Below are 27327 nucleotides of genomic sequence, written 5' to 3'. Positions count from 1 at the left end.
GCTTTGAAGTCCTTTCCAGTGCAGCCTGTGTCTAGGACTCTTTGGGGACACTTTCTGATGTTTTATGTAAACTAGCTCTTCTCAGGCTGGTGGGAATGCCAGTTATTCCCAATCCGGTGTGAACCCTAGGTCCTGGTGCAGAGCAGTACTCAGATAATGCCTTGCGGGGACCCCTTCGTAGATTTCCAGAGTTGCTGCCTCATTCTCCCTGAACTTTTTGTCTTTGACTCCTTAGCTTAGCAACACCCCTGAGCTTGGCTTGGCTTGAGTTCCTTCTTCCTGCCCTACTGCCTAGTGAATTGGGGTGATAGGAGAGCTTATCTCACTTGGAATTTCCTTCCCTCAGGGATCACTGTCTTGCATTGCCTTTGTCTAGAATTTAATACAGTTGTTTCATGGATTTTGTCCACTTTTCTAGTTATTTGTAACTATTAATCCCTCATGGATGGAGGTGGAAGGCCAGTGTCTTGTTTGAGGTTCCAGACCTTAGCAGGGTACTCCGTGTCCCCTGTTTGTTAAGAATAGACATCATCCTTTGCTTCCTTCTACTTCCTTTCCTCAGCTATATTCAAGGGAATATGGAAGTTACTGGCAAACTGAATTGTTATATAAAGCAAGTAGAATCTGCTCTTCCCTATCAAAGATGAGGTGAAAAATCGATTACTCCATTTACTCACTGTCTCCCCACGGAGCCAGAGTCTGGAACCTTGAAATAACTTAAGAAGCCTTAGGCTTGTGTGCCTGTGAACTAGCTGTGCTATAGGGCAAGATCCACATCTGTTTCATTCATCTTTGTATCCCGAAACTAAACAGAAGACTGAGCACACACTAGGCCCATGAATGAATAAATGAATGAATGAGTGAGAGAGTGAGTGAGTGAGTGAATGAATAAAAATGTGTAAATTATCACACAGGATGGTGAACTTGGGATTTGTGTGTATGTATGTGGGGGAAGGGAGTGATTGTTGGCTGCCTGTGAGTTGTACCTATGAGGAAAAACCAGTTTGCCGCCCACATGCGTGCGTGTGTGTGCGCGCGCGCGCGCGCGCGTGTGTGTGCGTGTTTGTGTGTGTGTGTGTGTGTGTGTGTGTGTGTGTGTGTTTAGGTTTGATTACCTGTGGGCATTTATGTCCTGGTTGCTTTTCCAGTCTGAGCAAGTACAGTTGTTAACCAGCTCTTCCACAAAGAGACTGGCTTTTCCCTTTACGTGTCACTCCCCGGTGAGGTGGGTGGTGTTGAAAAGAGGAGAAACCACAAAGAGCCAGTAGCCGGGTTAGCAAGAGTGTTTCTTGCAAGTCTGTCTACTGCTGATGAATTGGAAGGAGACCTACCAACAAGAGATTGCCCCATTTGATTTTTTTCATGGAATGGAAAGTGCTGTATGTAAGGTAAATGATGATTTTAGGATGAAAAAAGGAGAGACGCGGGAACAGGAGAAAGGTGGTGGTATATATGTAGAAATCATGTATAAATAAAAATTAAGCAATTTTTCTAATCATCATCTTGTAGATTGAATGTTCTATTAAAATGCGTAGCCTTTTTTGACTTTGTTACTCTAAGGTCTTTCTTAGTTTTATACCACTCTTATTTTGACTTTAATTTTCTTTCCTTCTTTAAAAAATAGTTACCAGTGTTTGCCTTCATCTTCTGTGATCAGCTGCATGCTACAATTTGGTGCCCTTTTGTAATTTATACTCCCCATTACTGTATTTGCTTGCTTATTTACGATTGGGTCAGAAGCCATGAATGTAAGAGGATACACTGTACTACTATTTCAGTAGCTTTAGAATTGGACTTCAGGAAGCAGGGCTTTAAGATTACTAAACAAATTCATTTTTTCTGGGTCAAACTTCCTAATAAATACCTAACAAAAAGTTCCATCATTAGACGCTTCTAGTCTTTTATGTAATGCTGCTTGAGCTGCCACCTAGAAAGTGGGTTCTTGGAAGTTAAAGATACCAGTATTTACTCCTGTAGCAAAGAATACCATGGGTTTAAGGGGATTTTGAATTGTACTGTTTTGGTGAAAGCGAGCAGCTATGTATTCTGTTGTTATGGTGATGAGTTGTCATTGCATTGATATATACAGTATTGTTTTTAGGAAATGGTTTGGTAGCTTCTTCTCCTTTTCTTCCCCCACCTCCTATTCTAAATTTATTATAAGTATAAAGGGAAAAAAGTCATTGTTCATTATTGGTGTTTTATGGTCGAACAGATTGTTTTCATTTTGAGAACTAACAATTGTAGGGGTGGGTGTGGTGAAGTGGAAAAGTGCAGAAATTAAAGCAACTACAGTCAGAGTCTAGAAATTCATTGACCGTGGACTGTGTTCTCAGAGTGAGACACTTAAGGATTCACTGCTTATCTCTTTTATTAATTGAGATAATAAGTGGATGTAAAGCATGTTGAGAGTGGCTGGTATATTGAAGAGAGCTGATAAGTGAAAGCCATTAAAGAAAGTTTTTTTTGATTAAGTAAATTCTACCCCCAGTGTGGGGCTTGAACTCATGACACTGAAATCAAGCCAGCCAGGGGCCCCAGAAAGTCACTTAATTTTAAAAAGGGCTAGTTACTTTCTAAACTTTCAGAAACAATTTGATAAGGCAAAAAAAAAAAAAGTAGTCCAAGCCCATATTTTTTTCCCCAAAACATTAGAATAGAAGGAACTGAAATGCAAACAAGTTTCCTTCCTTTTCCAGTGTCTGTTTGATTCTCTAGGAGGAGCTACTTCATGGGATTTTGTAGCTCTTATTTTACCACAGGCTAGACAATTTCTTTGCATATTCATATAAGTATATTCTTTACATTTTGGTATACCATGTTGATTCCACAACATGGACTTCTAATATACTTTAGACCTCCTAATGGTAGAAAATATGTCCCAATTTTTTTTTTTTTTTTGGTAAGAATTATTTATTAGAGAGAGAGAGCCTGTGTGCATGCAGGAGTTTAGGGAGGGGCAGAGGGTGAAGGAGTGAAAATCTCAAACGGACTCCCTGCTGAGCACAGAGCCCTATGCAGGGCTTGTTCTCACGGCCCTGAGTTCATGACTGGAGCTGAAATTAAGAGGCAGGCAGTCATTCAACCAACTGAGCCACCCAGATGCCCCTCCTGTTCTTTTTAATAGCTGCGTAGTATTTCATCATACAGAGGTGCCCTGCGTCATTTAACCAGTCCTCTGTTGACAGCTTCTTGATGACTTTAGCTACTTGATGACTTTTGACTGTTTAACAGTATTTCTTAGAATATGAAGTCCAAATATTATCCTCAGCCCAACTGCTCCAGGCTTTGTATAAGTTAAAGTAACAGTTCTTTTTTTTTTTTTTTTTAAGATCTTATTGATTTATGAGAGAGAGAGAGCGCTAGCGAGCATGAGCGTGGGTAGGGGCGGAGGGAGAGGGAGAAACAGGCTCCCCACTAAGTGGAGAGGCCAATGTGGGGCTCGATCCCAGGACCCCAGGATCATGACTGAGCCAAGCATATGCTTAACCAACTGAGCCACCCAGGTGCCCCTGAAGTAACAATTTAAAACAGCGTTTTTTGTTATTGCATTTAGAAGAAATTTTGCAAGAGAGGCAGTCTCTTCGGTGTCTAGTCTTCTTGTTATGCAATAAAGCAATTACTGTTCTCACCTAATTATATAGCAAATTACAGAGTAGGGTGGAGTGGGCACACTGTCTAGTATCAGGTTCCTTCACACTTCCCCCTTGATGACTGCAGAATGGCCCTTTTTTTTGGCCCAGTTTAAATGAAGAGTGTAGTAATCCATGTGTAGTAATTAAAATTCAGTGAAGATCTTTCTTCACTACACATTCAGCTCATGCAGTTTCAGAATCCATAAGCTATGTGAATAACTTCCCAAGGATGTTTGTCACATGGAGAAAAATCACCAAGGAGAAAACAGTCTTTATTGTAGCTGCTGGTTATTTCTGTTTTGGTGGATTGTTAGCTTTGCTTATGAAAAGGAATGTTACATGTTCACCAGTTCACTCACTCAACACATGTGTTCTCCTATCCTTGGCAATGCCTGCTGGCTCTCACAACTTTCCCCTATCCCATCTCTGTCCTTAAGATCTATGCATTGCTTTTATTATGTACAGTTTAGGCAGTTTTGAAGTTCATATTAAAAGAAAACATTGTTTTTCTGAGAGCACATGCCTCCTTTGTACTTCCTTAAGACTCTATTTCTGTATGACTTCTTAATTTTCAGAAGAATTTCATTATCATTATCATTACCCTGCTCCTGCAAGGTCATCTGGGATTCCTGGAATTGACTTGGAACTCACTTGCCAATGGAAGCGCTGTTAACTCAAGAGGTATCAAATTGATTTCCTTCAATCTTTGATATTTTCCTGAAGTTCAACAAGCCTACTGCATTGACTCATGCTGGACCATTTGTTCGGACCTGGTCATCATTGTCCGATGAGCTGTGTGTACTTATTTTTTATAACCTTAAGACAGTCTCAGAAAAATCCATTTTACTTTTCCCTTTTCCAGTGTATGCTTCCAGTGCATTGCTTCCAAAGTAATAGTAACTTTGTTTCACTGGGACTGATACCAGTATACTGGTAATCATTTTGCAGTTCTCAGAATCCTAGATTTCCTTTCCAGCTGTTTGCAATGAATATTTAGTGATATTTGAAGGAATCAGGTTTCAATTACGTAAACTTTGGAAGGTGTAGCCAGGAAATAATTAGAATCTTATCTTGTAGGACTATTGTCAGCATTCGGACCTCAATTTCATAAAATTCCTTGATAAATCTTGGTCCAGGAAAGACCCTCTCTTGCCATTTATAAATTCATACAATCACCATGTTTTCGTTTGGTTCTGTAAACACTGTGGTGCCTTTCTAGTGATTGATAAAGAGGATCCCCAGGGTGCCTGGGTAGCTTAGTAAGTTAAGCATTTGACTTCGCCTCAGGTCATGATCTTGGGGTCCTGGGATCAAACCCCCATGTCAGGCTCCCCACTCAGCAGGGAATCTGCTTCTGCTTCTCCCTCTCTCATTCCCCCAGCTCATGCTTCTCTCTCTCTCTCTTAAATAAATAAAATCTTTAAAAAAAAGAGGACCCCAAACTTTTCACCTTTTAAAGATATACCCTTGGGAGCTATATACTTTGGGAAAAACTAATGGAAGCCAACTATAAAGTTGTTGTAGTCAAACATTCAGTGCCCAAGTAAATGTGGATGATGCACACATACCTATTTAAAATTACCTAAAATAGAGAAGAATTTTGAAAATTATACTGAATTTACTTTTATAAATATATAGTTTTAAATATATTTGATTGCATCTTAAGGCTGTACCAAGTACTAAGTTTCATTGCATGTATGAACATACTTAAGCCTATTGTTCTGGGCTATCTTTGTGATGCTCTTATAATTTCTGATCCAAGTAGAAGTACAAGTGAAACAGCTACATAAAAAGTGCAAATAGGAGAACTTCCCAACTTTTTTTTTTTTTAATTGGCCCCGTGACCAACTGAAGAACTTCCAACATAATGGCTTTAGTGAACCAGAAATTCTCCACTGATTGCCTCTTGGGATATGCAAAATTTAAGATGAAACAAAACATTTTTTAAAAGTTTGTCACATTGTCACCCCTGTGGCTGGTACACACAGCCTTGGGAATATTCTTCCTCTCTGTGCTCCTCAAGGTGGAAGCTCGCATTACATGGAAGTTTTTACATTTGTTGGCTGATACAGAGCAGCTTTGAAATGGGCCATTTTGTAGATTGACAAATCAATAGCATGACAGTGAAGCTGTCTGCATTTTTGGGCATGGGTTCCAAGTATGTACAAAGCAAGCTGTAATTTTAAATAAAGACTAACGAGTTATCCAGGTATGTACTCAGAGTTTTAGTGGGGTTATTGGGAAAGCTTGCAAACTTTCTAGTTTCGGTAGAATACTGTATGATGCACTTTTAAGACTTCATTATTCATGTGAAACTGTAGGTTCCAGAAACTCAGATGCACATGGAAATAACAGCCGCCATTTACTGAGTATCATCATACTAAGTTCTTTAACAACTTTACAGTTTATACTTCCAGTTCTGGAAGGATTTCTATGCATTCACATATATAGATGTGTATATTGTTACAAAGACAGGTTTTAGTTTTAACATAAATGGTGGTACATATGTTTTGCTAAGCAGCCAGATTTCTTTCTCCTTTTTTCCTCTGTTTAATATCATTCCCATGTCAGTATTCACGGGCATAGGACTTTCTTTGAACCTGCGAATAGGATTGTGTAGCGCTGGTTCTCAAAGTTATCTGTACATTGGAATCACCTGTGGAGTTTGGAAAAATACTCATGCCTGGGCCCCCAATACCAGAAAATCTGATGTAATTGGTATGGAGTAAATAAAGCCTGGGCATCAGAGTATGAGAACCAGTGGTTTTGTTTGTTTGCTGGTTTGTTTTCTTATTGGGTAGGGAGGAGGGGCAGAGGGAGAGAGAGAAATCTGTGGAACTTGATCTCACAACCCTGAGATGATGACCCGAGCTGACATTGAGTTGGATGGTTAACCGAATGAGCCACCCGGGCGTCCTGAGAACCAGTGTTTTTATGCTGCGGGTACACCAACATTTAGTAAAACATTCACCTGTTGAAGGTCACTTAGTGATTCTGTATTACAAATGATGAATGGGTTTTCTATTACAGTGTTGTAGTGAGTAATCTTGTTACTATATCTCTGTGCTCATGTGTGAGTATATCTGTAGGTTAATCCCTGCATGTGGAATCTAGGAATTTTTAGATGTGGATCAGAGGGCCAGTACATTAAAAACAACAATAGATATTGCTATTTTGCATTCCGTTTTGAGGCGATACAATTGACTTTCCCATCCACCCCATTAAAACCCTGAGTACACAACTGCTCTTTCTGGGGCTGAGGTGTGCCACTCCACACCCCAGCCTCCATTAAGAAAAAGTTTGTTCTGATTTTGGAGGACTGTACATCTAAGTGTTTATGGAGGTTCCAAACATGAAGAGAGATTGGGGAAATCCCACTGTCAAAGCTTTATTTCTCTTGTTGTTTCTAGTGCTGTGGGCTTTGGAACTGAGTTTTATAGGCTGACGTGACAGAGTAATGCCTTCACTTCCGGTCGTGAGAGGGTGTATGTGTCTCCCAGGAAGAGCCGGGGCAGGTCGGGTTGAAGAGCAACACCCACTAGAGCCACACAACTTCTCAAACAGGAGTGGGGATGCCTCTTTAATCCCTTTGTCCACACCTGAACTGGCATCCATCTGAGGCTTTTACCATCGTCTTTTCACAAGCCTCTCTTGAAGATTTATGATGTAAAATTTGTAGGTCGAATTTTTATGGAGGGCAGGGTGGTACTTTCGAAGGGAGTTCCAGTTTTCACAATGGGACTCCATCATCTGTCCTCCTTGTTTCTGGGTGGCTTCTCCTCACCTTGTCATGTGCAGGACTCATTAGTAACAGCCTGAGCGCAGGTGTGGCGCTGGCCTTGCCCAGAGTGAATCCCTCTGAGTAACAGGCGTTGTGGAGAGACTCGGGCTCTAGTAAACAACTCACCACACTGTAATTTTAAACCCAGGAGTCCCCATGGACCCAGCTTTCTATAAACATTCTTTACATTTGTGATGGCAAATGGTGGCCTTGTCTGCCCATGTGCAGATGACCTTTCCGAGGCAAAAGTGTGAAAGCCGGTGGTTCTGGGTGTTTGCAGTAGGTTGTCTAGCGTGGGGATCACTTCCTAATGACTTTCATGGATAGAAAGATGCCTTCAGGTGTACAGACTAGAATAATAAGTAGGTGAGATCGGTGCCTGAGTGAAATGTGAAGGAGAATTGGGTGCTCTGTGCTCTGTGGCAGCTCTTGTGTAAATGGTTGGCTTGAAACACCAGATCCGTCGAAGGCTTCAAAATATACGGGAAAGCTATGACTTTTTCAAAGTGCCTTTTCCCACATTGCCCCTAAAACTCTCAGAGAATTTCCCACAATTTGCAGATAAACTGACTAACCTGCAGAGCCCTTGATTTAGTGATGACAACTGTCCTATAGAGATTAAACCAGCCTCATTCCAGGAATTTGTTCTGCTGATACACACAGGAATGTCAGAGAAAGGAATCTGGTTCACACATTTCCACCGAACAGTAGTTAACAAATGTAAGTCCTCCTTCCAGCTTTTTAATGTAGTTCTCACTTCCCTTTGTAATGTCCACTTAAAATCCATCAAACATTTATAGAGGACTTCAGGATGTTGAAGTCTTTCCTACAGTTCCTCCAGGAAAGAAGTGGGTGAGCCGCGGTTTGAACCTGGGTCAGGTCTCCACAGCTGCCTGTGTCATGTTGTGTCTGTTCATTAGTTTTCCCCTCACTGCGAAACACAGACATTTTCCATGAGAAAGTTGGGGGTTTCCTAATAGTTACCAGAGAATGAGGCTAAGTTTAACCAAGAACTTTTGTTCTCCATGGTCTTTCATTTTTCTCTTCTTGCAATTGTATTAATCTTGGCATAAAAGTAGTCAGAAGAACATGAACAGAGGAAGGTAATTAGTAAGTTTTAAATTTTCTTTCAGTAAACATGAACATATAAAACCCTCTAGGCAAGCGGTTATTTCTTCATTTTCTGTCCAGAGAACTGTAGATTCCCTAGGATGCCAGTGAACCTTATTCTCCATAATGGCCTGTGTACAAGAAAAATTACACCCACTTGGCAGTCTGATGCCTTGATGATAAAATGTAGTTATGATATTTGAGAGGGAACAAGATCAAATAGCCTCTAGTTTGGGGGCTGTGCGGGTCAGTAGCACAGCTCACTTTCCCAAGGGACCATGTGTTATGGCCTCACCAGGAAGAGGGACTTACATTACTGTGAAGGTGACGTTGGCGAGTGCCTGGCCCAGGGTACCTCCATTTTATCTTCTCTAAGCCATATTCAATTTTACTTGAAGATCTGGAACACATAGTTGTTCAAACTAAGTGTATATTCAACCTCTTCTTTCTCAGGATTTGCCAGAATTATTGCAATTGTGAGAAGGTTCCCAAAAAATGAGTAATAATCTACTTGTTTTTAGGCAGCGTCTTTTAATATCCCTTACATTTTCTGTTGTGGATAACACCAAAGTGTTGGCTGCTTGTTTGGGAAGGTCTGAAACCTCACATACCTGAAGGGTGGTCATGGCAGTGGGGAGGCATTTGAAGGGGCACCACATCTGCTGGTCACGGTGAAGACTCTAACTTTGGGGTCACTTCGTTGGGGACAGTGGAGGACCGGAGCAGGTAGCCTGCAGGCAGTTGTTGGTGTCTTGCGACGTACAGGTATTCTCTGGCACCTGTGATGTCTCCCTGCCCCAGCTTTCTGAAAGAGCTGCTGGGTGATTCAGCAAAGTTACTTGTTTTACATGTTAAGGATCAAAACTTGGCCTCTTGGAAGAGTGAGAACTTTGATGTGACAAAAGTGGCCACTGAATTGAGGCTTCATATGTTTGTGTAACCCCTCCTTTAAATTTGTCTTTGTACAATCTAAGTGGATCCCTTAGCTGTACTGAAGAGAGAAACCAAAAAGGGGGAAATGATTTGCATTTCTTTCAGCTTCAACTTAAATTTGTTTATTGACTTAACTCACAGACTAGCAACAGGTTGGCAGGCCCAAGGGCACAGGCTGTCTGGCAGGGCTGTGCTTTCTTTGGTGGGGAGCTCCAGTGACACTTCTGGTTTGGCCCTTCTCCCAGATGATCGAGACGAGATGTCCTGGCTTTCAGACTGGTTTCTGTCACGTGAACAACACACACTTCCTAACTTGAGAACCGGCTTGTATTGGCTTTAGGGATTTATGGCCTAAACTCATGGTTAAAGTATTGAGTCATGACAGAAAAGTCATTGCCAGCTTTTTAGGGTGAAACCTGGAGGTCCCCTCCTTTGCTCTTTACATGGAGAGCGGGGTGTTTTCTGGCAGGAGTCTGACTTGGGCTTGGAAGAAAGGCTTAATTATGTGCTGGTTGAGGCTTGGTCTGGCTTGAGGGTGTGCATGGACTTCACTTGGGTTCCTTCCTCCGTTATCTAAGGAGGAAGTGGGGAAGGAATGGGACAAGTTTTGGCTTCCACTTTGTGTCCACCCCCTCCCCCCGCGCCTACGCTAAAGCAGAGTGGACCCAGAGGAGGGACTGTGCTTTCTTTGCCTTCACTGTCCTGCTTTGGGTGGTGGGGCAGGGAGTATCCTCAGGATGCTGGTAGCTTTTTTGAATGTTTGGGTTTGGGTTTTCCTGTCAATGGTGGGGTGCCCGTATTGTTTTTCTCTTTCCTCAGGAGAGTCAGTGGGCTGAGGGGACTGACTACAGGGTGAATTTTCAAGAGCCACTTCCAGAAGTGCCCTGTTAGAACATCCTTTTGGGACCTAGTATGTGGAAAGGGCCAGCCCTCTGCTGGACATACTTACTGAGAAACGCCCTTTCCGTTTCCTGGTGGAGAGGATGTTGAAAGTGCGGGGAAAACACATCCCCTTTCAAACGTTCCTCTTACCACCTTTAGACTGTATCCCATGATTTTTTAAAGCTCTAAATAGTATTTGGCATCTGGTGTGCTTGGGAAATGAAACCAGACATGAGGAATGTGAGAGGGGAGAGAGATGGCCAAGGAAAGAAGCAAAGCAGTTTTTTCTTTTCACATTCTTCTTGATAAGAGAATTTGGGTTAATGTTATCATGTTGTTTAAAACAAAAGTGCGTGTCAGGGCCCTTTGGAAAATTGTGAAATGTGGGGGAAACTGCAGCTCTGAAAACAATAGGTATGGTAATTAGAACGGAGGGTTCCCCAACCATTCTCTTTGAAGTTGCTCTTAGGGCATACAGTTTTGTTTTGTTTTGTTTTGTTTTGTTTAGCTTGTCCCTCTTTTTATGTGACATCTGTGACATTGTTTCAGAAATTCCGGAGACCACTTACAATACAGAAACAATGACATTGCTGAAATTGGAGAATTAAATGTGAACTACTATCTTTTTTTTTTTTATAATTTTTTTTTTTTTAAGATTTTATTTATGTATTTGACAGACAGAGATCACAAGTAGGCAGAGAGGGAGGAGGAAGCAGGCTCTGCTGAGCAGAGAGCCTGATGCAGGGCTCAATTCCAGGACCCTGAGATCATGACCTGAGCCAAAGGCAGAGGCTTTAACCCACTGAGCCACCCAGGCGCCCCCGAACTACTATCTTGATTTAAAACAAACAAACACGTGGGTCATGGTATACGTGGTCCCCCATCGCGCTTGATGAGTACATTCAGAAACTCTTGACTGTCTAACCAAGTTGGTGGCTAGCAGGAACTCCCAGTCTCTCCTTGTTTGCTTTCCATCAGGATCTAAGTTCTTTCCCTGGAACCACTTTGGTCAGAGGAGAACTGTGATAACTGAGCATATCCCTCAGGCTGGACCTCCATCTTATCAGTGTGAGGCAAAAGTCCCTGATGAAGCAACCAGAAAGGTGTATGCGTCTTTTTTTTTTTTGGTCAACATGACTTCCAAGTTTACCCCATACATTAGGTACCAATACTGTGTTGCTTTGTGGAAGACAAATCTTACATATCCCATATGTGTTGTGACTTGGCCTTATTATGTTAAGGAGGGTTTTCTTGGAGACTCTGAGTTCTCCAGTGTTTTATATCATCATGATCATCATCATCTATATTCCCGAAAATTTGGCCCTCAGTTTTTGACTGTTACCACATTGAGAGTCTTGTTTGTTTTGTTAAAGAGCAGTACAAATGACTCTTAACTTCTAGCGAGGCCACAGATGGATTAAATTTCTTATTCTTTGCTAAGCAAAATGCACCTGCTCCAGAATCTTAAGTAGCTTTTTAATTGCTTCCTTGTGCATGGCATAGCCATAGCCATCTGTAATGTTATAGATGGATTGCATTTTGGATGTCCCAGAAGTGACTTCTTCCTCTCTGCAATGGTGCCAGAAGCTGAGATTAGAAGATGTGTTCTGGTTGAGGGCCCAGCTGTCACGGTGGAATTAGTCCTTTCCCTCAGGCTGATCTGATTAAAAATGGACCAAGATGTGGACGCCTAGGCCCCAGGTTTCAGAAACTGCATTCCGTCTTTACTGGACAGAGTTAGCAACTTAGCCGCTCCCTAAATGTCCTCACTAGGCCGGGATCTCCCTGAATCTGTGAATTTTCTTCATCTGTGTCTCCAGCACCTCATGCTCTGTGTGGCTGATTGAGGTTCAGCTGATAGCTGAGGAAATGAATACTTTCTTAGGCAAAGTGTTTCTTGAATGTAAGGAATGGGGAAAAGATTCTATCAGAAGGTCTGTTTCCCATGGAGCTTACTTGGGAGGGTGGGTGGAAAAACCAGGCGCCAGCTAGCTCCGCAAGAAAGAAGCTCCTCACTCGAGGGAGGCCGTAGACACCCGGATGATGCAGTCTGTTTGCGAGGCTACTGTCAGCATCGAAAACCTTGACAAGTGGCTAAGGAGCACTTGGTGATGTGATTGACTTTTTGTGTCTTGGCATTTGTGCAAAACAGATCTACAGGCAACTGTGGGAAGAACACCCAGTCACACAGCCCTGAAGTTCAGAGACAGACCATCTGTTCACTTAGGTATTTATGCCTTTGCATTCAACAAACATTTATAGAGAATATACCATGTGTCGGGGACTGAATGAAACTTTGTCCCTGTCTTCAGGATCTCATAGTTGAGTGGAGAAAACAGACGTGAATTTAAAAAAAAAGAAGAAAGAAAGGAAGAAATCCAGACAACCAAAAAACACTCAACTATGTATATGGTGCTTGGGCTGTGAAAAGATATGTGTGACTATTTCTGGGAAACCTAAGGGCCATTAAAATAATAGTAGTTGAGTGGGTTTTGAATGGTGAATGGAAGGTGGTTAGGTACAGAAGGAAAAGTACACCCAGGCTGAGAAAACTGTGGATGTGTGGGCTCAGAAGTGCAATTCCTCTCAAGGTCTGATCACTATACGCACATAGGTGTGTGGGGCATGTGGGTGGGCAATGTTCATGGTATTGGGAGACAAGGGTAGAAAATCAAGTAGGCAAGGGCTAGGCCACGGAGGGTTGGATGGTCCAGGCCGGAAGCTGGATTGTGTCCAGGAGACACTGCAGAACTGAGTGACACAATCAGATTTATGATGTGCTGAGAATAAATCCCAGACTCCTCACTCTGGTGGACAAGGCCCTGGGGTCCAGGCCCCTTCCCTCTCCAGCTTCTTCTCTCTCAACACTGCCATTACTAACAATGCCCCAGCCACACTGCTCTTCCTTCCCTGACTCAGAGGTGCCAAATTCCCCACCTGCTCTTGGCCTCTGCACACACTCCTGCCTGGAATCCTCTTCCCCCAGCACTTTGCAGAGCTAGTTCCATTTATCCATTAGGTCTCAGCTTAAATGCCCTGTCTTTGGAGAGGCTGTCCGTGATTACAGTATTCCAAGTCGCCGTCTCCGCCACCACCACCAGCATCCCACCATTTTCTTTCACTTGCTTCTTGCATCCCCTGTAACACTAACTAAAATTAATAGTTATAGTTTTGTTTCCTTGTTTTGTGTGGGTTTTTTCATGCCTTTTCCCAAATAGTTTTTCTAAAACGCTCTGAAGGGCACATCATCTCATTTTCATCCCTCTTTCCTTAGCAGTTAGCACAGTGTTTGGCACATAATCAGTAGTGAACAAGCTTTTTTTTTTTTTTTTTAAACAGTTTATTTTTTTTAGTAATCGATATCACCCATTGTAGGACCTGAATTTATGACCCTTAGATCAAGAGTCTCATGCTCTTTGTCTGAGCCAACCAGGTACCTCAGGACTCAACACACTTTTGACTTAGTAAATTAAACGATTAATATGATGAACTAGGGCGTCTATTGGTGACTTTCAGCCCATGGACCTTCATGGGCACACCACCTATTTTTGTATGTATGCTCCACGAGCTAAGAATGGTTTTCACATTTTTAAATAATAAAACAAATTTTAAAAAATATTTTATGTGAGAAAGTCATATGAAATTCAGATTTCAGTGTCCACAGTAAAAGTCTTATTATTGGCACATGGACATGCCCATTTTTTACAGATGCCTGTTGCTGCTTTCGTAATAAAATGGCAGTTTGTGATAATAACTAGAAATAACTAGTTGTGATAGAACCTTAAAGGCCCACAAAGCCTAAAATATTTACTATTTGGCCCTTTACAAAAAAGGTTTGTCAACCCCTATACTGGGGAACCATGGGCCAAGGAGGAGAATTGAAAACTGTAGTCATTTTGATGAGAGATAAGGGGAGGCCGAACAAAGGTCATGGCCTTGAGGTTGAAGAGGGTGGGGATTGGATTCCAGTTGGATTAAGCATGCAGGTTCCCTGACTTCTGCCAGGTTTCCCTGCTCCACACCTAACCACTTAGTCTTCTCCAATCAACATCTCCTTCTGTTTCCCAGCAAAGTAAGTTGCTAATTTCTCTCTTTCTAACTGCCCCACAACCTCTCAAGTCCCTCCTTAGGTCCAGTATGTGAAAAGAGGATGATGGAATGAAGTGATGTATGAGTGTGTTTAGTAAAAATCACAAACACATTCAGGCAGCTGTTGGGATTACTTGCTCATTAGTGACATGTTAGAGAGTTAAGGAGGGCTGGCCAGAGTGTCTACTGCCAATGATGGGTAATGGAATGATTATTTTGCTTCCATTTTGGTCTATATCTGGGAGACTATGCTCTGAACAGTAGAATTCCAAATATGTATTAAAAATGGCAGCCTGTTGGAAATCTCAAAGCTTTGCCATCATTTATAGTTTAAAGATGGGTTTAATGGAGAACCTTATATTTGGGGTTACACAGAAGAGCCAGCATAGAAACTTGGCCTTTGGGCTTTACTGAAGCTTTTAAACACAAATCACCTGTCAAAGGCAATATTTTGGTCCTCATTAAAAATGATTTCAATTACACTCTTAAATGAAATAGGTTCTATATCTTATTACTCATCTTAGAAACTAGCCAAGACCCTCATATTTTTTTTGTTTATAGAACTGCTGGCTTAAAAAAAAAAAAAGATTTAAGAAATGCTTTGGACTGATTTTTAGATCTCAGTATTTCCTGTGCTCCCCACCTCAGTACAGCCAGAGTATAATAAAACTTGGGTTTGAGGGAAACAACCTATAAAGTGCAAAAGTAAAGTTGCTCTCTATTTGTTTCCCAAACACTTTGGTCATACTCCTCCTGTGCAAGGCACTGATACAGGACGTGAGCACTTTTCCTTATGGAGTTGACTCTTCAATAGGGGAAGCAAGACCCAGACCACTGTAACTGTTGGCTCTGCCTCATAGGGGTCACAAAACGCTAAGAGGGTCCAAACCACATTCAGCAGGGTGGGTTAGCAAGACTGCCTGGAAATGGACTGGAAAGCTGAGCGGGGACCATATGACCCTCCATGGGCTAGCTCTTGCCTACTTTGGTTTTTTTTTTGTTTTTTTTTTTTTTTTGCCTTCATCTTCCAGTAGCCTGAACATTGTCTCCTTGCCCCCATATGGAGGCACTTAATCTTGCAGACCTTAACAGTAGTCCCTGAACAGTCTCTCCTCAGTTTGTTGATTGACAGGGTGTGCGGGACTCTGGCCTGGCTTCCAAGGGGGGATATGGCTCCTGCCCTGAGGACATACATTGGAGACCAAGGTTAACAGTTATATTTTAATGAGCTAAGTCTTAACTCCCATCTCCTGGTATATATCAGTTCTAATGCTGCGTACCCCATGCTGATTAACAAAGAATACAAGAATTGCACACGTAGAGAAATTCTTAAAGCAATTTGACATTGCCGAGATATTTGTACTATAGTGTACAAAAATATGTTTCTAACAGATTGGAGGGAAAGCAAGTAGTCCTTTGCCTCAGATAGTTTGAGAAGCTGGTGTATACATCACCATAACTTGGATATTTTTGAAAAGAACATTTTTGCATACACATTCTCCTCCTTCCATCTGTCATATAAACAATCTAGAGTTTTTTTTTTTTTAATCTCCATTTTACTGTGAAAGTAGTATGTCTTCATTGTGACAACAACTTGAAAAGTATAGAAAAGTTTTTTGTTTTTTATAAAAGTAAGTCATGCATTTGACATAGGCTAACTGTTGGCTCATATTTTGGTGCGTTTCTCTTATTCTTTTTTTCCTGCTCATACATATACACTCTTTCTTACCTAAATGGGACTTTGTATACCTATTCTTTAGTTTACATATCCTAAAAATTAATTTGCATGTCATTAAACATTCTTTTACAAAGAACTGCTTGGTGGTCTGGCATCTAGTTGTCCTATGATTACCCTTTTTGTATAGTCCTCTATTATCTGCACCTATTTTATCCCCTCATTTATTTGTCATAATAGCTAACATTTAAAAATTTTTTGTGACATCTTTGATAGTATCTCTGAATATTTCAGTGGGATATGTTTCTAGAAGGTCAACAGTATGACTATTTCAAGGCTTTGATACATTGCCCATCAGAAATGTTGAACCACATTTCCGTTATCACCAGTGATGGATGGGCTCACAGTACCAAGGGCTGTCAGGATTGGTTCTGTCAGGGTGGGAGCTTGTAGACAAAGATAAAGGCCGAAGCAATGAGCAGAATACTGGGGAGGATGTCTATGGGGCATGGAAAATGGTCTGTTGGCTAAAGTGGAGGATACTTTCCAGGAAATAGAGAAGACAGAGAAATTGAATTGGATCCGATTTGGTGGAGCACTGAATGCTAATTAGATTGGTATTGGGGAGACTTTGGTGGGTTTGGATCAAGAAAATGAGAGCCCCAGGGCTTTACAATGGGAAGATGGGCTTCTACAGCACAACCTGTGCCCCAGCACCACTCATGCCCAGTACATGCTGTGCCCCTTCCCACCTCGTGTCTTTGCTCGCACTGTTCCCTCTGCCAAAATGCTCTGCTTTCCATTATCTATCAAAGCTCCACTCGTCCATCGGGGACCATTCTCAGATTCTTCCCTGTGGACTTTCTGCTTGATTATATAGCACTTATTGGTATGATACGCGATAGGACTTTTGTTACAACTATTTGGTGTACTACTCTCTTTCACCAGATTATAAGCTCCTAGTGAGCTTACAATTTCATTTCACTTATGTATCTTTAGGTGCTTATAGTGCCTGTTATAGAATAGGTAGTACACACATTTGCCAAAGGAATCCCAGGTACTGCATATTGCCTCCCATGACCTCGCACAAGTACACTGTAGGCCAGGAGATGTGTGCTTCAACAGATTGGGGTATTGGATATCTCAGCTAAGTCTTTATTTCAGAGCCATTTGGATCATCACATAGGGCTACACAAGGGACACGCTGCTCTGAACATTTCCCTCCCTTCCCATCCCAAGACTTCTAAATGCCACCCTCCGGAGACCACTGTCCTTTAAGTAAGAAGAGACCTTGACTCTAGAAGTGTTTGTAAATCATAGTTATTTATGAAAACTTTTACTGGAGTTTGTATCATTGTATGAGATTATTTTTACAAAGCCATATGGCATCATGTTATACACATCATTCTTTGATTTGCTTTTTTCACTTAACAGTATAACTTGGGAATTTTCCCCAGGCAATATATATATAATCATAATCTTAAACTATATAATCATTAAAAATGTAATTTTATAGTAGAATTCAAATTCAAAAGGGTACAAAATGAAAAAGAACAGTTCTCTAATCCCCTATTTTTATTTTAGAGGTTGCAGCTACTATTAGTCCTTTCTTATATATATTCATAAGTATGTATATGAATTCTTTAAAATGTAATCTTGTAGTATATATATCATATGGCATCTTGAACATGTTTCCATATCCACATATACATATGCCTTGTTTTTAAATGAGGGCACAGTATTCTATTATGTGAATATACTATAACCATCTCCTTGTTGGTGAACTCATTTGATCTTTTCTGTTTGAATATCTATGACTCTTCTAGCTCATGTGAAGCTACTCTTCCTTTGTTATGAATTTAAATTATTCAACAAGATAAACAGTAACTGAGTGCCTTCTTCCTCCCCGGCACTGTGCAGGACACGAGTGCCGACAAGTTGCTTGATGTACAGTTCCTTCCCTTGACCTGGAGCTCATCGTGGTCTAACAGGAACGTATTCTCTTAAGGAACTTAGAATGTGATATGAGCTGGAATGAGTAGGTAGGCCTTAGCAAACGTATCACTGATTCTACTTTGGGAAGGTAGAAAAGAAGAAACTGATATCAAGCTTTAAAGGGTAAGAGATCCGTTAGGGGTGTGAGGAAGAGAAGGTCATTCTTGCAGGGGAGTTCAAGAACAAGATGGGTTGGCAAGAAAGAGCATGTGTTAGGCAAAGAATGGCCAGTAGCCCAATGCGATTGGGGCATGTGCTGCAGCACGCACGGTAGGGTTGTACTGTTTACTCAGCAGTTGGTTGTAGGAAACATTCAACAAGTGAATAGAAGACTGTGCTCTTTGCCCAGCTAGGCTCCAAATCCTCCTGGGGTTGTCCTCTCTGTGCCCTGTAGGGGCATATCAACTGTCTCCAGTGCAGAGGTCTCTTTCTTGAATTGGTCTGACTTAAAACAAAACAAAAAACAACGTTTTACCCATTTTTTCACCCTTAACCATGTCCTGTCTTCTCTTTTGCAGAGTTTAGTCCCTTCAAGAAATAGAACAGAATTCAGTCATGGCCCCAAGGAAGAGAGGTGGACGGGGGATCTCGTTCATCTTTTGCTGTTTCCGAAATAATGATCACCCAGAAATCACCTATCGGCTGCGAAACGATAGCAACTTTGCGCTTCAGACCATGGAGCCAGCGTTGCCCATGCCCCCTGTGGAGGAGCTGGACGTCATGTTTAGTGAACTTGTGGTGAGTCCCCAACTTCCTTCCTGGAGGTGGTTGGGAGCCAGGAGGGAGAGGAGAGAGATGTGCATGGTTGGTTTGGTTAACCATGGGCTTGCCCTTCTTCACTGGAAGGACCCCTTTATATTGGCACCTCAGCTGTGAGCACGGAGCCTCTAGAGGAAGGGAAAGAAGAGGGTAGCATTGCTACATCGAAAGGCTTTGCTTTAAGTCGAGGGATTTAGACCTTAGGTCTTCAAAATATGTGGCAGAACTGCGTCCTAAGTTACTCTTTCTATTCTTCCCCATTCCAGTCTGAGTCTATCTTGTGTGGATAAAGAATTCCCTTGTCTGCTTCACAGCTTCCACAATTCCCTCCTGCTTTCTCCACCCCTACTCTCAGTGTATAGTATTAATGTCTTTTTAAAAATTAGTCATACTCCTCCTCCTGTCCTGGATCCTTTGATGAAAGACATTATTACTTAAGTACAGTGTAATTATTTAGCCTAATGATAGGATTGCAGTAATAACTGTTGTGGGAAACTTTTTATAGATCCTATCATATTTTAGAATCCACTATACTGAAGTGAGAGATGTATCTAGTGTAGGACCCATTCACCAAAAGATGTAAGTGCTCTCTTGAGCTTGGCTTTTCAGGCACTTCTGAAGTAGTGTTTCTTTCCATTCTATGTTTTAGGGGATATTATGGTATAGTTTAAAGGGTAGTGGCATAGGGGATTAGGAAGACGTTGGTTCAAATTACTGTTCTGACTTTACTATCTGTATAAGTATGGAAAAAACATATAAGCCTGTTTTCTGGAACATGAGAAAAGAAATAATGCCTCCTCCCAGTTTGATGTAGTATCTAAGAAGAATTTACATAGTGGGAGTGGCCCAATGCCTGGTCCTCATAAGTGCTCAATAAATGTTACATGAGTACTCTATCCTCCCTTTATCACCACTGGCAATTTGTAATGGAGTCAGTTCTCCTCAGACCATTGATATCATTCAACAGATATTAGAGATTGCTACCATACGGCATGACTCTTAGGTCAAGAAAGTAACGTAGGCTTTCTTGCTGTCTTCCAAGGGTAATATCTGAACTGATCAGGTCAAGTCCAGCTCCTCTAGACCAGAATTTACCTGTAAGTTTATCATATGAGACAGGCCAATATGAGAGGGTACTGTGAAGCTGATGTTTGAGTTCTTGTCTCCTGAGTGGGTTAACGGGCCTATTACCAACCAGAATTGGTTGGGAGAGAGAAGAGTTGGCTCTTGACAGCATGTTTGTATGTTATGTTGTTGATCAATATTTTCAGTGTTTAAGGAATCTCTCTCCTCTCCTGCCTCTCATGCAGAGACTCTGTTCTGGGTGTTACTCGGGAGGTTCAAAATGGAAAACTAGAACCTACTCCTAAACAGCTGATAGTTCAGTAGCAAAAGGGGACTGATGCAGGCATAAAGGAAGAAGCACAACCCACCTCTGCGTAGATTGTGTATAGATGTGGTGTGAGGACACGGTGATGAGGAGGGTAGTCACAGAAGGCTTTCTGGAGGAGGTGAGCTGTGAGGAGTAGTTGAAGGTGAGAAGTGGGGAGGGTCAGTATTAACAGTTGTCTCAGTCATCTTATGCTAGTTCATCCTGTGATAGCAAACCCTAAGCCGTTACAAATGGCAGTGGCTTATGATTTGCTAATGCTGCATGTCTTGTGGGTCAGCTGTGATTCTGTTCCTCACCGTCTTCCAGCCAAGACCCAAGCCTGGTGGAAGATGACATGGTAAACTACTAGCAGGCTCTAAGGTCAGGCTTAGAAATGGTACATGTCCCTGCCTAAGTTTTATTGCCTTGCCACTTTTCTTTGGCCAGTGAAAATCACATGACCACTCCTGAGGCCACTGGGCAGAGGGCATGGGGGCGGGGTTTGAGGACACATAATCCTCTTCCAGAGAGAGGCAGTGAGTCATCTACCATGGGGGCTGCAAAAAGGGGCAGTTAACAATATATTCACATACTTGGTTTTATTTCCCACTTAAAGTATTTTAAAACCAAAAGTCATCCTAAGGAGATAGATGTCACTGATAGATGAAGGCCTTCTTGGTGGTAGTGGAGCTGGAGGGCAGAGCTAGTACCCTTGAAGCACTCACATCCACCATCTTTTCAGTTGTATTCTATCGGACTCTCCAAATGAGCCCGAAGCCAGAACGCAAGTGGTGGCAGCTCCAGTACATCTTGAAGACAGCTCATTGTTCTGTATTCATAAGGGAGAAAATTCCACTCTCTGCCTTATTGATGTCTTTATTCTGTGTGAAAATTGCCTGCAGCTGTTAGTTGTTAAAAAGCCAATGCCAAACCAGAACTTTAAGCTGAAACCATTGGAAAACAAATTATGTTGAGGTTTGCATCTGTCCTGGTGAGTGACGGATGGATTTCTATCTATTCCTGACTTCAGGGACTTAGACCATATATCCATCCAATGGCCAGGGGTGTCCTGGGGCAAGAGAGGTGGGTTCAAAGCCACTGGAAACTTCTGCCCTGGGTTCTCTTGAGTGTTCACAGAAGCACTTCTGCCTCTGCCCATGCACAGGAAAGGAGGGCCACATGGGGAAGGGGGGAGCACCTGGCATGTGGGGTCAGACCACTCTGCAACCTGTGGTTACTTCCTATAAGATGGTTTCTGTTGGAATTTAAGTTTATTGCCTTGCCTAGGAAATGAGGATAGTACTGTATCTCAGAGAGGTTTGGTGTAAAGAAGGTAACTTCTTTAAAAAGGCTGCCTCCTATTAGGTGCTTTACACTCCACATTCTAGTGCAGTGAGAGGGATGGGAAGTCATTCAGGTATTTCCTTGGCACAACACCCTAAGCATATATGCCTCTTCTGATGACGTAGTCAATTAATGTTTTTAAACGTGGTGCTGAACAGCTAGGTTGCAGAATTGCTTACTGCAGCCTTATCATCTCATAAGTAAAGCAGAGCTGAATGGGAGGTCAGCCATGGGAATCTGTAAAGAAGGTGAGGTGTGAGGAGCACCGGCCGCAGGCTGTGGAGTCAGACTTGCTCCAATTTCAGGATATAGTGGTTCCTGGAGGCCCCAGTCCAAAAGCCTGCGTATCTTTTTTTTTTTTTTTTTTAATAACAGCTTTATTGAGATCTAGTTTACAGACTATATAATTCACCTATTGACAGTGTAGAACTCAGTGGCTGTTAGTATATTCACAGAGTTGTGTGACAATTACCACAAGACATTTTAGAATGTTTCATGACATCAAAAAGCAGCTCCCTTCCCTATTAACTGTCAACTTCTCATTTCTCCCCGGTGCAGCCAGGCTATGTCTAATGCACTTCCATTTCTGTGAATTTGCCTCTTCTGGGCGTTTCATAGAAATGGAATCTTATGATATGTGGTCCTTCAGGACTGGCTTCTTTCGCGTAGCATGATCTATTCTGTTTATCCATGTTGTAGTGTGTATCAGTACTTCATGGCCTTTTGTGGCTGGATAATACTCCGCTGTGTGGATGTACCACATTTTGTTTATACATTCATTGTTGATAGACGTTTGGGTTGTTGCCAGTCTTTAGCTATTACAAATATTGCTGCTGTAAACTTCATTCATATACAAGTTTTTGCATGGAAATAGATTTTCAGTTCTCGGGCACCTGGGTGGCTCAGTTGGTTGGACGACTGCTTTCAGCTCAGGTCATGATCCTGGAGTCCTGGGATCGAGTCCCGCATCGGGCTCCCAGCTCCATGGGGAGTCTGCTTCTTCCTCTGACCTTCTCCTTGCTCATGCTCTCTCTCACTCTTTCTCTCTCAAGTAAATAAATAAAATCTTTAAAAAAAAAAAAAAAAGATTTCAGTTCTTATGGGTGTAGACCTAAGTGTGGAATTTCTGGGCCATATGGTAACATAATGTTTAACTTTTGAGGAATTGCCAGGCTGTTTTCGAAACTGGTTACACCATTTCACATTCCTACCTGCAGTGTGTGAGGGTTCCAGTTTGACCCCATCTGTGCCAACACTTGTTATTACTTCCTACAGATTGACCTGCTGATTTTAAAGCTATTTTATAGCTTTAGAACTGAGGGCATGTAACTGGGACATTTTTAAAACTAATTAATTATTTATTTTTGTGAGTAGAAATACTCACAAAATTATTTTTGTGAGTAGAAATAGCCTCTGTGCTAACAATTTTTAACTGATTTGGTATATTTTTAAAAATACTCAGTTGAGAGCTTGTGTAATCTCTGTTAGCTATGTATTTTATGCCTTTCAAGCATCAATCCTTTTTTTCCTGATTACCTCCCCCACCTTCTCGCCCCACTTTTTCTGCTTTGTCCTTTGCTTTAGCCACAAACTGTGAGCATATCCGACCTAAGACTCAATACTGTTCCCATAAGATAAGATTTAGTTATGGTCTTTCCAACCGGCTCTTAAAGGTCTTAGATTTTTTTCGCCAACCTATTTGAAGACTCCTAGGCATTAAAACTTTGTAAGTGGTTCTTATTCAAGTAACTTTTTCATCTCAATGTTAGAAGATTTCCTTTGGGATGAACAGAAAAATGTGTCATTAATTGATTGGTCAGTTCTTTTGGGGTGTGTGCATGTGATAACTGGTGAACAAAGCAGTCATGGTTCTTCACGAATTTGTGGGACCAAAGGTTTAGTGTTTAGGGAAACTAAACACGTAATCTTACCTCGTGTGCCTGAGATTCATGAGGGGCTTCTCCCCAGTGTATACTTTTGGGGAAGCATGTTCAGTTCCCTTTTTTTCACAAGGAGGGAGTCCCACTCACAGGTTCCTTGTGTATAACCCTAGCTCTCTTGTCCAGGAATTCCTAGCTTCTCTTCCAGCTCCTCTTGGGGATATGCATAGTTGAGTCCCTCTCTCTTCCTCAATTTCTCTACAAATCAACTTGCTTTCCGGAAACACATTTTGTGCCCCTTGGTGCTATGAGTTTCCTAGGAGTGAGCCCCCTTGGGAGTTCAGTAGTTGTACTGCTGGTAGGTAAGTGTCTAATTCTGCACTGAAATCTCAGCAAGGCCACTTGTCTGCAGGTGAAAGTTGGGTTCTCCAACCCCACTTGCATGCATGAAAAAGAAGGTATTTGATTTCCTTTCTAGCTTGGCTCCTTAGCTTAACTGTCAGTGAATTCCAAACTTGCTATTTGCTGACACCTACCCCCAAAACCCACAGATTCCTAACCTAGTGGGGAAGGGTCTTGGAAGGCTTTGGGGCAAGTTTCATTTGATGTAAGACACAAAAATCAAGTAGGAATATCCAGGCAAAGTGGAGAGAGGAGTGTTACAGACTGTGAGAACAGCATATGTAGGGGGCTGGGAGGTGAGAAAAATCATAGAAGGCTCAAGGAACAGAAAGCTGAGTGTAGATGGAACATGAAATCAGAGGCTTCTGAGAAGAGGTTCTGGAAAGGAGATGGGAATGATTGTATTATTGATTTAGTTATATATCTTAGATTCTTATTTGAATGAGAGGAAGAGATCTCTGCTTTCTTATAGTTTTCTCAGCAAACCAAACATATTAAAGTACAGCAAATTATTTTGCTGTCTGATTACATATACAAAAATAACCATTGCTCTTGGCAGTCTTGGTGAAGTGTTGAAAGTATAGCAAAAGGTGTCCTGTCTTGTTGAATAGATTCTGTTTTCACTTGAGTCCAGTTGTTGAGATGAGATGCTTTCTTGCTGCAACGTATACCTCCTCAGGGTACTTTAGTTTTGAAATGAAAAGGGGAGAGAGAATTAGGAGGAGGCCCCTTCTGCTCTTCACCCAGTGCACAGACTCCACACACCAGGAACTGGTGGGCTAAGGGTTTCCTACAGACCATTCCACAGCAACAGTGATATTGGAACTGATGTCTCCTAATGAGTTCCCTCAGCTCTCTTGCCTTATAGAACATGCAGATGTCCAACTGCTTTGCCTGGCAGAGATTTTAGGTGAGAAACCAGGTTTCGGGCAAACCTGGTTATGGTTTTGAAATGTTTTGCACCAAATCTCCAGTCTTCTAGTACACACATTGTTTTCTGTATTTGGATTTATTAAAGGAAAGCTTTCATTTCTAATACAGTAAGTACATCACTATGAATTTATGACTAGTTGGAAATATGCATCATGGACCCAACTTTTCCTAAATCTGAAATGTGACCAGTTACATTTTACACTTTTCTGGTTAATTTGTCTTCTTTTGAATCCACTCCTTTGTCTTCATTTGTTTGGCCAATCGGTCTAATGTTTTGGGATAATAAACTATAGAGTGCTGTGCCTTCTAAGAAATGTAAACTATGTTAAAGAAACTTATTAAAAAATTTGTTATTGATCACAAAACTACCATTTATACTATTGAGCATTGCCGAAGAAAATCAAATCTCAATGAGGAACATGGCGATGATGGATACCATAGGTTGATGGGAAGATTTGTATCCTCATAAATACAATTACTCACTATAGATCAGTTTTATTATTACTGATTCCTGGGGACATTAGTAGCCAGCATTGAATTTGAGAAATGGAGATAGCAGGGATGAGAGAATTTAGTTGACATATCAGAGTCAGATGAATTCACAGTCAAGGTAAGCTGTGCCAGCTGAATTCACTTGGGAATCTACATCAGTAATCTTTTCATTTTTCAATATATTCTGAAGTCACTTTGGTATGAAAGGAGCTACAGGAATCCAAATTTGTCTTACAGATTTACCAGTGTACAAATTTTGTTTTTTTCCTAACTACGTGAAATTTTACTCCTCTTCTCAGGCTGCCAACATAATTTCTTTTATTACTAGGACTATCTTAAGCTCCTTTTAATAAAAATTCTTCCATTATCACTAGAATTGATGACAAGTTTCAACACTTTTTATCTCTTTGTTTTTAGAACTTGCCTTTCACACTAAGGTCATGACTAAGAATAGAAAGTTTCTCATAGGAGATGTTCAGTTCCCTGTCTCCAAAAAAGATGTAAAAATTGGGTAGCAAGAACATTTAATTTTTACCTGATTGAAGGGGGGAAAAAAAAACTGGTTATAAGGAGTCCTAGTTTTAATCTATTGTTTCTTAGAGTCTAAAGGATTGCTTGGTAATTAAGCAGAGAAAATCAGACCATATAAAGACTTCAAAGAAATGTTAGAATAGTCCCAAAGTGTTCAGTTGTCTGGAAGCCAAAAAGCAGAATCCAGTGAAAAACTGATATTAAAATTGTTCTATTTCCATGAGGTTAAAACTCTTCATTTGACAAACCTATAATGGTCAACGAGAAAATTCTGTTTAGCTAAAGGACATGGTTAGTTGACAGTGAAGAAGAAAATACATTGAGTAGATCTTCCCCTGACTCTGTGGTATTTTTGGATACTTTGACTTGATGAGTTTATAGAAAAATGCTTAGAACGGTATGAAAATATGCAGTACATCACAGAGGTAAGTGGGAAAGCAGATACGGTCTTAAATGTGTTCAGTGCTGAAATTCCTATGTAGTAGATGTGAACGGCTGCCAATACATGGTCAATTTGCAGATGACCCAAAAAATGATCCCAAACCCAGAACTTTATAAACAAATTATTTTGGCCCTGAGAACAACTAATGATTTGTGATAGAGGGTGATGTTAATGTAGGTGGTTTTGCTTGCTTGTATACTTCTGAACAGAACATTACATTCTTCTAAGAATCAAAGTAGGGTTGGCAGTAGATCTTCATCCCAATGGATAGTCTACATTTCTTTGTACTGGTTGGAGGCCCTGTTTGGTTAAAAACAGTGAGGTGGACAGTAGGCTTCTTAAGTTCCCTTCTTGTCTTCTGATTTACCACACAAGAACAGTAAAGCTTAAGGTAAAACCACAAAACCATTTTATTCCTTCTAGTACTAAATTTATGTTTTATCTCACCAAGATCATTCCAAGTGTCCTTTTCTTTAGGCTATTAAGTATAGATTTTTGCCTCCATGTTAGATACTTTGTTATAAGTCAATATACTTATTTCTGGGTGTTTCTTAATTTAGATTATAGGGACTGAAATGGGAGGGGGATTGTGGAGAGATGGAGGAAAGAAACATGAAAACTTTCCTTTTTTAATACAAATAGCTGCAAAACCATCTCTGAGCTAATAATTCTTGAAAATAGTTACAAGTCATCTTGGCCTTGATGAATTTCATTACTATGAATTCTAAAGAGACTGAGCAGTATATACCTACTTAGCTTTTGACTACAATTTAAAATCTGATTATTTAACTTAATCCTCAGGCTACCATGTGCAAATTATGCAAAGTCAGCCTCCAGTATTGACTTGCCAACTCTCTACATGTCCCTGTATGAATCAGTCCAGGTTTTAGAAGACTGGGAAAATAATTTCATCTCCACAAGTCATGTGGTTTAGTAAGCTTTTGAGTATAATTTTGAAAATGTGTTTCAGTAATGGCTAGAACAATCTGGTAGTTTGTATAAATAACTGCACATGAGAATATATATTGATGCGTTGGGATTCATCTAAACATCATTTGTTCACATAAAACAT

At 41.1% G+C, this 27327-nt stretch overlaps 1 protein-coding gene across 2 annotated transcripts in view; it reads left to right on the top strand.

Moving 5' to 3' along the window:
- Positions 1-27327, top strand: part of DAAM1 (dishevelled associated activator of morphogenesis 1) — a 164808-nt gene that overhangs the window by 46503 nt on the left and 90978 nt on the right. The window contains exons 1-2 of one of the 2 annotated variants that reach the window (XM_044231658.1): positions 1284-1388; positions 18619-18838. In XM_044231658.1, the coding sequence (XP_044087593.1) occupies positions 18656-18838 (183 nt within the window). In that variant the 5' untranslated portion in view covers positions 1284-1388; positions 18619-18655. Of the gene's footprint in view, positions 1-1283; positions 1389-18618; positions 18839-27327 lie in introns of those variants that run through there. The other variant, XM_044231657.1, reaches the window with a different exon arrangement.

The sequence above is a fragment of the Neovison vison genome, chromosome 13, assembly GCF_020171115.1.
Source record: "Neovison vison isolate M4711 chromosome 13, ASM_NN_V1, whole genome shotgun sequence".
NCBI lineage: Eukaryota > Metazoa > Chordata > Mammalia > Carnivora > Mustelidae > Neogale > Neogale vison.
Note: the sequence above shows the minus strand (reverse complement) of the source record. Positions and strands in the feature narration are given on the sequence as shown.